This window comes from Myotis nattereri, assembly GCF_964212035.1.
Source record: "Myotis nattereri genome assembly, chromosome: 1".
Lineage (NCBI taxonomy): Eukaryota > Metazoa > Chordata > Mammalia > Chiroptera > Vespertilionidae > Myotis > Myotis nattereri.
Window position 1 is genome coordinate 132,228,476 of NC_138075.1, and position 13,064 is coordinate 132,241,539.

Genomic DNA, 13,064 nt, shown 5'->3' on the forward strand with positions numbered 1-13,064 from the left:
CCTCTGCCTCGGCCCCCGCCACCATGGCTTAGTCCAGAAGGAGGACCAGATGACCAGAATATGTCCGCTTGACCCGGTCTAATTAGCATATTACCCTTTTATTAGTATAGATAAAAAGAATGAAATTTTGCCATTTGCAACATCATGAATGGACCTAGAGGGTATTATGCTAAGTGAAATAAGTCAGAGAGAGAAAAAAAAATTGTATTATTCCACTTGTAAGTCAAATCTAAAAATAAATTAACAAATAAATGAATAAACAAAACTAAACAGACCCACAGATATATAGAACAGGCTGATTGATGGATGCCAAGGGGGCAAGGATAGGGAATGGGAATTTTAAAAAAGGAATCTACACTAGAAAATTGAATTAGATAGAAAAAATATTGTAAACTCTTAAAAAAAAAGTTACATCCCTATGTTCCATTCCTTTAAATTATTCTTTCCAGTTATCAAAACTAATATTTTCAAATAGAAATGTCCCATCTTTTTCCAGAAAAAAGTTTTGCTACTTATTGTCAAATTGCTACCACTTACCTGGAGAGAAATTTATATTCCCAAAAGCAATGTGTAAGAATGTCTATCTCATGTTATTCCTCTAGCACTTAATTCTATCTTAAAAATGATTGCACATATTCCATTGTTACAGATTGCTTGATTTGTATTTTTTTTTTAATTACTAGTAAGTTTGGACTTTTTTTGCACATATTTTGGAGATATTTCCTCCATGTAGACTTATGTATATTACCCATATTTCTACCTAGAGTGTTCATCTTTTAAAAAATTATTCATAAGAGTATACTGATATTTTAATTAAACATTATGTTAAACTAACTCTCATATATTTTACTTTGCTTTGTTGTTAGTTTAATTTTAGATGTCTTTCCAATCAACAAGTGAAGCACTGCTCTTCCTCTTACAATTTCATGAGCAAAAAAATCAATTAAAAAAATTAGGCTGAGGCAAAGACTGCACCTAGAAAAATCACATCAACTCTACTCCCAAACAGGTGGTGGCAAGTGGGGACTCCTCTTCCCACAGCCAATGTTCGACCAGGGACTGATCCAGAAATAAGATCTTGATTGGCGGCCTCTCTCATTCATACATTTCCTAAGTAACAGGATTTTTTGTTGTATTTTGAGTTTGGCTTTTTACATGTTCCAGTGGTCCTGGCCTTGGGGATTCAACTGTGAAAGGAGATGATGCTGGTGTAGATCCACTACCATTCTCGAGTACGTTACATCTTCACACACCTTTTGTTTCCCGGCATTCCGGTGTTGGCAGCCCTCTTAGCACAAAAATTCTGCTTGGATGTATTTTCACTCACACACGTGTTACTGTTGATAAGAACAAAGCTGCCTGTCACAGCTGTTAAACAATCAGTGCTGGATGACTCTGCAAGTGCCGCTTCTACACGGGTGGGGGGTACAGTGTGCACATTTACACTTCTTTGGCATCACTAAATCCCCTTAGAAGAATGCTTTGATACGAGTGGATTTTTTGCAGTGACAAGAAACATACTTGAGCTTTTTTCTCTCTCCATTTCACAGCTCTTGACTGCCAGCCATGGGCAGAAGTCATCATTTGTCACCATTTCTTCAGCTAAGAAATGCTCCTTTCCAAAATCCTTTGGCAGAATCTCCCCGAGATCTGTTTTTCTGCTCCTTCCCAAATTAGCAACAGTCTTCAAAGAAAAAAACAAAACAACTGACAAGTCAATATGAGAAGAAACTGGCTCTAATTTTGCATTTTTTCATGGAAAGTTTCAGAGTTTATTATCTATAACCAATAAAAGTGGACAAGAAAATTTGCAGGAAAAAGTAAAAAATGTGTATACACATAAGAGAAGATTGTTCTTTATTCAAGAAACAACACATGATACAAATTCAAGATTTTATTAAAATCATTTGTAAGTTAAGTTAACATAATATCTCAGTGGTGCGGGGACATTTTTAATAACGCAAAAGAATGAGTTATGTGAATAAACAGAAGAGTGAACAGTGTTAACTGTGACATTAAATGATTACATGATTTAATTATTCTTTGGATAACAAGCAGCTTTGTGAACATCTTTTCAAGAAACTGAAACCTGTGCCTACTATGAAATTTGCAGTTGAATTGGAGCTTTGTTTCCTGCCTTTGGTAATTTTAAGGAAACAAATGGAAATGGTTTTAAGAACTTATAAAAATCTACCACCTACCAAAAGAAATTAAAAGGTAAGGTGGTAAACACTAGGAAGAAAAGTGCCAACCCCTCGCAACCCCCATGCAGCTGAAAATTCACATATAACTTCTGTTGTTGTTAATCCTCACCTGAAGCTATTTTTCCATTGATTTTTAGAGAGAGTGGAAGGGAAGGGGAGAGACAGAGAGAGAGAAACATCGATGTGAGAGAGACACACTGACTCTCGCACACACCCCGACCAGGGCTGGGGATCGAGCCTGCAACAGAGGTATGTCCCCTTGGCTGGAATCGAACCCAGGGCCCTTCAGTCAGCAGGCTGATGCTCTATCCACTGAGCCAAATCGGCTAGGGCAGTGGTCGGCAAACCATTAGTCAATAGAGCCAAATATCAACAGTACAACGATTGAAATTTCTTTTGAGAGCCAAATTTTTTAAACTTAAACTATATAGGTAGGTACATTGTTATTAACTTAATTAGGGTACTCCTAAGGCTTAGGAAGAGCCACACTTAAGGGGCCAAAGAGCCGCATGTGGCTCGTGAGCCGCAGTTTGCCGGCCACGGGGCTAGGGCCACATATAACTTTTGACTCCCCCCAAATTTAATACTAATAGCCTACTTTTGACCAGAAGCCTTACCAATCACATAAACAGTTTAACACATATTCTATATGTTATATTTATTACATACTGTATTGTTATAATAAAGTTAGAGGAAAAGTCTCATTAAGAAAAACCATAAGGAAGAAAAAATACATTTACAGTATTTATGGAAGAAATTCCATGAATAAGTGGACCCATTCAGTTCAAACCAGTGTTGTTCAGGGGTTAACTGTATTTGTTTGTGGGACAGAGCAAGAGAGAACAGAAGCAATAATGAAAAAAGAGACCAGAAGTCCAGGTCATACGAAGCCCTTACTTATTCTTGGCTGTCAGGGGTTTCCGGCTGATCTTTTTCGATTTGTCATTATTTTTCTTCGGTGGTTCTGGATTTGCCTGCATGTGTCTGCCATAGAGACTGAAAAGAAAGAGAGAAACAGTGAGATCTCCCTTCCTAATACAAGACATGCTTGTACTGGTAGAGCTTTAAACAACAGATTCATCTCCAGGAATACTCACTAAGCCAATAAAACAAAAAACCAAAAGATCACCTGCTTTCTCTGGGTCATTCACTGTATTTAAGAACTAAAAATTCTCTCTCTCTCTCTCTCTCTCTCTCTCTCTCTCTCTCTCTCTCTCTCTCTCTCTCTCACACACACACACACACACACACACAACATTCCAGGAGGTCCAGTTCTGGAATTTCACAGTCATTGGGCATGGTGCAAAAACACTGAAGGAAGAGAGACACAGGCCTGTGAGAACTGACAATGCTTAGCCCAGACATTCCAGACAGACTCTCCGAAGGCTGTGAGTGTTTAAGTAGACAATGACAAAAATTGGGTAGAACTGGAGAGATAGAGTATCCATTTAGTGAAAAGTGAGCATCCTGCCTGGCCGAAAGCTCGGGGGCTGGATAATGTGACAGAGAGCAATGGTGTCCGAGCCCGCGCTGGCTGCTCAGGCCTGATGGATAGTGCTGGGGTGGCGACCACACATCAGTGTCGCCTTAATAAGTACTGCTGATTAAATGTTGACAGAGCACCCTGCAATTACGGCGATGGCATTCGTCGCAGAGCAAGCTAGCTCTGTGGCTGAGAGGATTGAAATGAACAGCAGATAGTCATTAATTGATAATTTATGAGTAATTCTGATTAAACTGAATTAAAAACCACCCTAAAATAATACAGCTCAACCTCAACTCCCCTGACTGATATAACTGTGTCCCCAGGAGCCCGGCAGGTGTCCGGCCTCAGTAGGGGAGGCATTGCCTGACTCTGCTTGTTGCAGCTGACTTGTGCCAACCGAGGAGGGATGACAAAAAGACTGACCTCCATATTCAAGTTTTTCCTTGTCCTAAGGCCCATTCAAGGAAGCGGTGCCCTCCCTGACACTCACATTTCACCAGCGCACAGTGCGGCACTACTTGGCACGTGCATATCTCTCGATGACACCGGTGGGCCAGCTGAGGGGAGGACCTGGCACACAAAGTTGGGCAACTGGTCCAGTGCTTAGGGCAAGCTGGCCACTAGGGTTTTGACAGGTGATCCTGTATTCTGTCTTTTCCAGAAGTTTCCAAGCATCTCCTTAAAAGTGGTCTAAAGACCAATAGTGATCTGAAGACAGGTCTCTGCTCCCAGGAGCTCAGAATGCAGAGCCTGGAGCTGGCGGGGGACAGACCAGAAGCTGGAGCATGTGGAGCGAATGGAGCGCATACACCCAGCCAGGTGCGGGATGCTCGCCAGGTGCAGCAGAGGGCCATCTGTTGGGTCAAAGAGGTACGACATTTCCTGGACAGGTAACATTGGAGCCTGCAAATTAGCTTTCAACTTCTGTAAGTGCTTAGACTTTTTGCTAAATCTAACGGAGAGGCCCAGGCCTACCCAGGCCAACAGGGGGCCACCCTGAGCTTCTACAGGAAAAACTCCTCCTTCCTCAAGAGACTCTGCTACCAAGAAAAACAGATCCTTAAGCCCATGTTTGCTGCTTTCCCTCACACTTCACAAATGCCAGGTTTCCCTGAAGTCTACATCATGGACACCAGGGGCCCTGGATCCCAGATGTAGAACCACTGGTTTAGGCAGAGAGGCAAGTCCAGCCAGTCCAGCTTCACTGACATGGCCACCTCAACCCAGGGCTGTCCCTGTCCCAATCCCCGGAACCTATGACTGCCACCTTATATGGCAAAAGGGATTCTGCAGAGGCGATTAAATAAAGATCTTGAGATAGGAATATTATCCTGCATTATTTGGGGGGGGGGAGGCCTGCACACCCCCTTCTCTCATCCCTCCAGCATCCCTCTCAGGTACATCTGACATGGAGAGGAAACCCTGAGCCAAAGTAGACTTGTTGATTATAGTCCTTGATCACACAGTATCTGAAGCATGCTTATGGACTACCAGCCTGACCTCCTCAAGCTCAGGGGCTTGGAGCTCAGTGTGATGTGCTGGGAGGGAGGTCTCTGGTCTCTAGGCTCCTCTCATTGGGCACAAAGCAAAGATCTGCGTCTACTCTGTGCATTCACATGGCCCCAGGATCGTCAGTTATCCAGCTTTCTTACAGCTTCATGTAGCTCTCCTCTACTTTCTGAGTCCTTATCCCCATAAGGGAAAAAAAGCTACATGTTCTTACTCACAGACAACATCAAACTTTAAAAGTTACAAAAATCTGCATAAATTCAATGCCATGGTTTCTCACTGGGAAATGCAGGGCACTTTGGTGCTAGAAAGTGTTAATGACAAAAATGAGGTGGGAGGAAGGAGAAGCAAGATTTGCTAAGGGCCTGCTATACCATGTCCTGCCTCGTAGGCCTGGAAGGCTTCCCAGAGGGGTGGGGGTTACCTGGACCCTGACAGCGGTCATCTAGCAAAGTCATTTCAGAAGAGGGTGCAAAAGCTGTTGGGACTCAGCAAGGCTCCTCTTATTAGGAAGGAACTGGGATGTTTCAAAGTTTCCATTCCTTTTTCCAGACCCCCCTTTGTGCCTGAACTTCCTGGGGCTGCACAGCAAGTCCCTATGAAGGGCCAGGTGCACAGCAGTGCTGAACCTGATGTTTAAATCCGAGTTTTGTCACCCCCTAGTTATTGACTCTGGTCAAATGATTAGCGTCTCTCACTCTCACCGTGCCTAGGTTTCTCCATATGTAAAAAACAAATGACATGGTTTTCCTCACAGGGTGGCTGTGGTTAGAAGAGCCAGCGCCATGACAAGCCTATTGCAAGTGGCCAGCAAATGCCTGTTGAAAAATAGGACCGACGTGGGGTTACAGTCAGAGAGATTAACTATAGATAATTATATGATTACTTTACTTCTTAAGGGATTTTTCCTCTGAAAAAAATAACAAGGTGTTTTCTATCAACGCAAATCCCCAAGCATCTCTGGAAGAAAGGTCTTAATCCCCTTTGAAGAAAGCAACCATGGCAGAGCTAAATGCAGTGCCCCACTTCCTGGGTGAGTCACCGCAGAGCCGGGATGACACTGCCCTCCCTTCTCTGCGTGATCCTTTCACTCCTCCAGCTTTGTGGGCAGATGCAAGTCGCCGCTTTACTAAGCGGCCAGTCCCACGTGGAGACGTCACTGTGGCAGAGCAATAAGGACAAGCATCTCAGGGTCCAGAGCCTCAGACTCCATTCCTGGCCCCACCAGTGATTAGTCCTGGGGCCTCCCTCTGGGAAGTGTGGTAGTCAGAATAATGGCCCCCAAACGTCCACATTCCAATCCCTGAAACCTGGGAATGTATTACATTGCAAAAGAGACTTTGCACAGGTGATGAAGGATCTGGAGCTGGAAAAATTAACCTGGATTTTCTAGGCGGGCCCAAGGGAATGGCAAGAGTCCTAGAGGGAGGCAGGAAGGTCACGGTCAGAGAGATATTTGAGCCTGTGACCCTCCTGGTTTTGAGGATGGAGGAAGGGGCTCCTACCCAATGAATGTAGGTGCTTCCAGAAGCTAGAAAGGCAAGGAAATGTCTTCTCCCCTAGAGCCTCCAGAGGAAGCAACACTGTGGATCCCTTGATTTCAGACTTCTGACCTCCAGAACTATAAGATAATACATTTGTTTTGTTTTCAGATGCCAAGTTCATGGCCACTTGTTACAGCAGCAATAGGGAACTCATACAGTAAGTGAAACCCTCTGGGTCATACACAGGGCAGCCCACCAGGGAGATGCTGCTTAATTTAAGCAGAAAAAAATAGAAACTGTCTGAGGTAGCACTGAAAAGAAGGGAAAGTGAAAAATTACATTTCAGAAAAGACTCAAAGTGTACCCAAAGGAGTAATGGGCACTGTTTCTACCAGAAGAAGGGGAACAGGCAGGCAAACTGTCCCCTCTTTACTGTAGTTAGACTCGATGGTCCGGCTGCCTCCATTCTCTGAAGCTAACACTCACAGCTCATGTTTTGAATGTATCTGAGTTTAATTTATAGAGGGTCATGGAGGGTCACTGAGTGATGACACGGAGAGGTCAATGCCACTGAAAGAAGTTTTATTATATGCAGTTCCTGAGAGGAGGGGGATATACCACACCATGCAGGGCCACGTGGGGAAGTACGAGGGTCGGTCAGGAGACAGAAGGAGTCGTAGGAGAGAGCAGGGCCTGGAAAGGAACGGGTGAGGTAGAGTAGGCAGGTTTGAGAGAGTTTAGAATTGGAGAGTTTGAATAATTTCAGTGGCCTCTGGGCCACAGGGATGGTCTAGTTGTCCGAAATGGGGAAGAGGGGAAGTGTTGTCTTGGTGCGTGTACTTTAGATAAAGAGGGTGGCTGTGGGTAAGGGCTTTGGAGTGGTTGGTTTGTATGTGAAAGGCATACCTTCAGGCATGCTGGCTGCTGTCTCTAGGAGTTAACTAGCCCTGGGAAGGGCAGCCTCTCCCCAGTCAGCAAGACCTCCATATGTCAAAGCTTCACAAAATATAGAAAAGACATGATTAGTTAAAATAGCCCACAGCCGCCCTAACCGGTTTGGCTCAGCGGATAGAGCATCGGCCTGCGGACTCAAGGGTCCCGGGTTCGATTCCAGTCAAGGGCATGTACCTTGGTTGCGGGCACATCCCCAGTGGGGAGTGTGCAGGAGGCAGCTGATCGATGTTTCTCTCTCATCGATGTTTCTAACTCTCTATCCCTCTCCCTTCCTCTCTGTAAAAAATCAATAAAATATATTAAAAAAAAAATAGCCCACAGCCTTTGGGGTGGATTTTTGTCCTGATTACCCATATCCTCCTCTTGTGAAGTACTTTTCCCCTTAGGGCCTTGGTGACTACAGTTGCCTCCTCCACCTGGGAAATTCCAACCATCCTTCAGACCCTGGCACAAGGCACTTCCCAGACTAGCACATCGCCTCCGCACTCTGCTCAGAGGGACTGACCCGCCTGCCCTGAGGATCCCCGGGGAACAGTCCAGTCTTCACTGACCTCTCCTCCCCACACCCTGCCTGGCTCTGAACGATGTGTGACTTCGGGCAAGTGACTAACTTGCCACAGTTCTCATCTGCAAAATGAGGATAAAAATTTGCAGCTATCTCACAAAGCTTTGGAGAAGATTAACTCAGACACGGACAAGGTCTTGTCTATTCAGGCACGCAACAGGTGTTCCAGGCTGCTACGCCACTTTAACCTCTCATGAAGGTCCATGACTCAGGCCAAGATGGCCGGTTCCTTCCACTTCTCAGCCGCTGCCAGAGCACAGCCAGGAATGCACTTGCTCTGCCATCAATCCCTTCTCAGTGGAGATTCTGGTGGGCAATGAAATCGGCCATGCCAGCTTGAGAATGTTGGCAAAGGGAGCCTGGCTCAAGGTCACCAATGTGGCAGCTGCTGCCAGTGGGCAAACTCTTTAACCCAGAAAATGAAGAGAACCTATGGCACAGAGTCTTAGAAAATCTCTCCCCTGAAATCTGAGGTTTCTAGATCAGTGGTTCTCAACCTTCTTAATGCCGCGACCCTTTAATACAGTTCCTCATGTTGTGGTGACCCCCAACCATAAAATTATTTTCGTTGCTACTTCATAACTGTAATTTTGCTACTGTTATGAAACGTAATGTAAATATCTGATATGCAGGATGTATTTAGGCGACCTCTGTGATAGGGTTGTTCGACCCCCAAAGAGGTCGCGACCCACAGGTTGAGAACCGCTGTTCTAGATGATCACTGGGAGATGATTAAGGAGGAGAAAAAAGCCAAAAAAACCCCAATCTAAAACGACAAGAAAGGGTTCATTAAGCTCAAGGGTCTGATGAACAGGCTCCTGAGGCTGAAGAGAGTATGGAAGGCAATATGTGTGTGTATGCCCTTGTGGTGGGTCATGAGCGAGCCAGTACCACCAGGCCCTGAGGGCTCTCCATTCGTCCCTTTGGGATGGGCCCTGCCCTGAGCAGTCACCTGAAGACTCCTTGCCAAAGACCAGCATTAGAGGAATCATCCCGAAGTGATTCAGGGACTGCTGGGGTCACCAGCCTGATCCCTTCTGAGGCATCCTGTGCAAGCAGCCTGCACACTGGCCACTTGAAGCTCCATGCAACTGAACACTCTGCCTGTGTACATCTAAGACTGCACAGGAGAAAAGTCCAGCATGCCCAAATCAGAACACATTTTGCAAACAATTATTATATTAAGCAGGATGGTAAGCATGCTTTTCTATTATTGATAGGTAAATTTTATTTACTACGTGTAACTTCATTAGAAAAAAATCTGTATGTCTTATCATTTCTGTTGGATCCAAGGGTCTCTAGCAGATCCTCAATCCCGTCTTGGCTGCAGCAATGAAGACCAGAGTGGACCACCTCATTCCTTCTTCAAAATTGCCTCCTTGGTTGCAAAGCACTATCCTGGCTGCTATTCTCTCTGGACACTTCTTTGATTTTTGGGTTTCTGCATTTATCTCTTTGTGTTCTCTTCCCTGGAACAACCATCTAATTTTATAGCTTCAACTATTACTTCTGAGCAGCAGCCCTCCAAGTCACCGCCACCTTCAACCCCTGCTGTGCCTTGTTCCCACCTGGACAAGTTGCTCTAAAACACAAACAAAGCACATAACAGGTCTCTACCCCAACTTCCAGTCTGTCCCTCTATGTCTCCAGACCTTCAGGGTCAAAACTGAAGTCACCACTGAAGTCATTTTGACGTCTGCTTCTTTTTCCTGTCACCACATGAGTCAAGTTTGACTGACACTTCCTCTACAAAAGACATTCTTAGCCTGGGACCAGGAAAGTATCTGAAACTCCAAGCAAAGCTGCATTTTTCAGCAGAAGGGGAACAGTTTTCATTAGCTTCTCAAAAGATTCATAACTCAGTGGATTAATTAGTCGCTTTATGGTGAGTATTCTTACTTTCATCACCCAATGATCTTATCCATTCTTTTCCTCCTATCCTAATCCAGGCCCCTATCACATGGCCACTGGATTATTATAATGGGTCCCTTTTTTGTCTCCCTGATGCTAATCCATTCCCTCCTCTACAGTGTCCTACACACAAGTGACAGAATAATCTCTCCTTGGTTTACTCATGAAAAACAGCAGCCCCTGCCCATGGGATCAAGTACCCAGCCTGGTGTATGGCATACAGCTGCCACAGAACATGCCATGTCACACTTAATTTACCCAACCTCATCTCTGTTCACTAACACACCTGCATATAGTAAGGCTGGTCCAGAGGCAGGCAGCGTGGAGTGTAGGAGAGAGGGACCGAGTGCGAGTTCTGCCACGTATTAGTTGAGTAACCTAGAGTTGCATCTATTATTTTAGCTGGCATATGGGAGTATCTGCACGTCTGCCTTTCAGGTGTATCTGGCCAGCAGACTTGCTTCAGTTCACTGAAATGCTGTGAAAAATACAGAAGTGCTAAATCAACCCGAGTCCTGGGATTGGCTTTCCTGCCCGCCTGCATGCCTTTTGGTCCTTTTTTTGCTGATCTGTGTCACTATTTCTTGGAATGCCTGTCTGAGTCTTTTCTGTAATTCAGATCTCATTCATATTTTTAGGCATTCCACAGCCTCCTCCACTTCCCTTGTACCCCGATTTCTGTGGGATTTATCAGGATTTCACCATTAAGTCCTTGGTGATCCATAAAGTGATTCCTGCTCCTGGCTTGCTATTTTGAAGTATCAGTAGAGTGCCTTTACAGGGACACATTAAAATATGGCTACCATTCGTTCAACATTCGCTGTCACAGCAATCCAACGAAGTGGAGGCTTTATTGTCTTCATTTTTCAAATGAGGAAACCGAGGTGTAGCAAGTTTAGGCCCTGATCAAACCCAGGCAATCACTCCCGAAGATCAAACTCTTGATTCACTAAGTTACCTTGTTTCCCAACTTTGTGGATTTCTCAGTTTTGTCTTCCTAATAAGCTGTCCACTTTCTTGAAAGCTGATTTCACTTCTAATGTATTCTGTATACTCAGGCACTGCTAGGAGCACATGTGGGCTAGGTAAATATTGTGTTTCAGAATGCCAGGTATGTGAGGGGAACAATATGCTGTTCTTAAGTCATGTGCTCACGTCATCTGCCTCCCTCATGTTGTTTTAGTGGTTTCCATGGAAAGTCCTTACACAGACCAGGAAAAGAACCAATTTTAAAGTCTAAGTATATGGCCAGTGACAATGATGAAGAGAAATAATTTTGTTTATACTCTGTAATCTTATGGTAGGGTGCTAAATTTAAAATCTCCACAAATAAATCTGCGGACAGAGTGGGAAGCCGAGGTTATTAATAAGCATTTGAAATAACTTTATCCCATCTAGAAGCTATGAGGGGCTGGTGACAGAACCTTAGCACATAAACTGCTGAGTCTTAAAGAAAAAAATATTAACAGTTAGCACGAGAAGTCTCATTAATTCAAAAAGCAATGGTTTTTGGAGATCAAACCTTCAAGTGATGGTTCCATGTAATTCACCAACGGTAATATGTGTCTTTCACATTCACATTATAACCAACACACAGTATAAAAAAGAAGCATAAACATACAGTGCCAATGGCATCTACATAAATAGCCAAAAAACATGTAACAGCTGGCTTAGAACAGATGTTAAGCTACACAAAAATATAAAATATAAAGCAGATTTTAAAATATGCCGTATATTCTAGACTCGCTATCTGCCCCACTGAAGGACAGAAACAAGGATTCTGGCAGACCAAAACTAACAATCTCATGCACAAAAGATGCTCATTAAACTTCATCATCCTGTCTACTTTAATGACGCTTTTACTTAATAAAAATTCCCTGAGCAGTTGCAAGGATATTAGGCAAGGTCTTTGGTTATGTATCAGAGGTCTGAGCTGTCACCAGCAAGCATGCAGTTCAGAGGTATGGTCCCTGGGGAAGGAGCAAATACAGCTTCCACGGAATACATGCAGAGAAAAATCGATAACTGCACCTTGCTTCCCACTTAAGCATTTAAGAAAATAGGTAATCCTTTTAAATTAAACTGCAAAATGCTAGATGTTGCAATTCCAGAATAAGCCAAAAGGAAAAAGAAAACAAGTCTAATGGATTGTTTAAGTTCCCAAATAAGTTACTTCCTTAATAGATTTCATATCTGGAGATTAAATAATATTATTTATAAAAAGAATTACTAGTAATCTAGTACTTGCAACTGTAGAGATTTTAATAAAAAGATCCAACTGCATGTTTCTATGTGTTTATAATACACAGATATACAAACCTATTCATAAATGTGAGAAAGAAAAACAATTTTATATTTGCATACATCCTTCAAAATGATTCCTAAAACAAAACAAAAAACTACTGCCTTAAAATTCACTAACTTGAATCTGCCTCTAAAAGCTAAATAATAAATACCTAATACGTCCTTTTAATATGGAGCTGGATGTTAATACTATATAATTACAAATTACTGCTTTTGTCCGTATCACATAACCCACTTTAATTTTCACATTCTGCCAATACATATTTGGCTGGAGAGATTACAACAGTCAGGGTAAGTGTGAGGCACTACTCAAAATTTCAATATATTTATTTATTCTTTTTATTTTTATTTATTTATTGTTGATAGTATTACAGATGTCCCAGCCCCCAACCTACCACAGGCCTTCACCTATTGTCTGTGTCCATGGGCTATGAATATATGCACATAAGTTCATTGGTTAATCTCCTCCCATCCCCCCTCCCACCCTCCCACACCCCTTCCCTCTGACATCTGCCAGTTTTTTTCCACGCATCTATGCCTCTGGACTTATTTTGTTCATCAGCTTATTTTGTTTATTGGATTCCACATATAAGTGAGATTGTGTGATATCTGTCTTTCTCTCACTGGCTTATTTTGCTTCACATAAT

The 13,064-nt window shown here is 43.4% G+C and overlaps 1 protein-coding gene across 1 annotated transcript in view; it reads right to left on the reverse strand.

The window, feature by feature from the left end:
• Positions 1-1,879: 1,879 nt before the first annotated feature.
• Positions 1,880-13,064, reverse strand: part of RSU1 (Ras suppressor protein 1) — a 195,684-nt gene continuing 184,499 nt past the window's right edge. Inside the window, exon 9 of the mRNA XM_081098283.1 lies at positions 1,880-3,200. Within this exon, the coding sequence (XP_080954409.1) occupies positions 3,098-3,200 (103 nt within the window). The 3' untranslated portion in view covers positions 1,880-3,097. The remainder of the gene's footprint in view (positions 3,201-13,064) is intronic.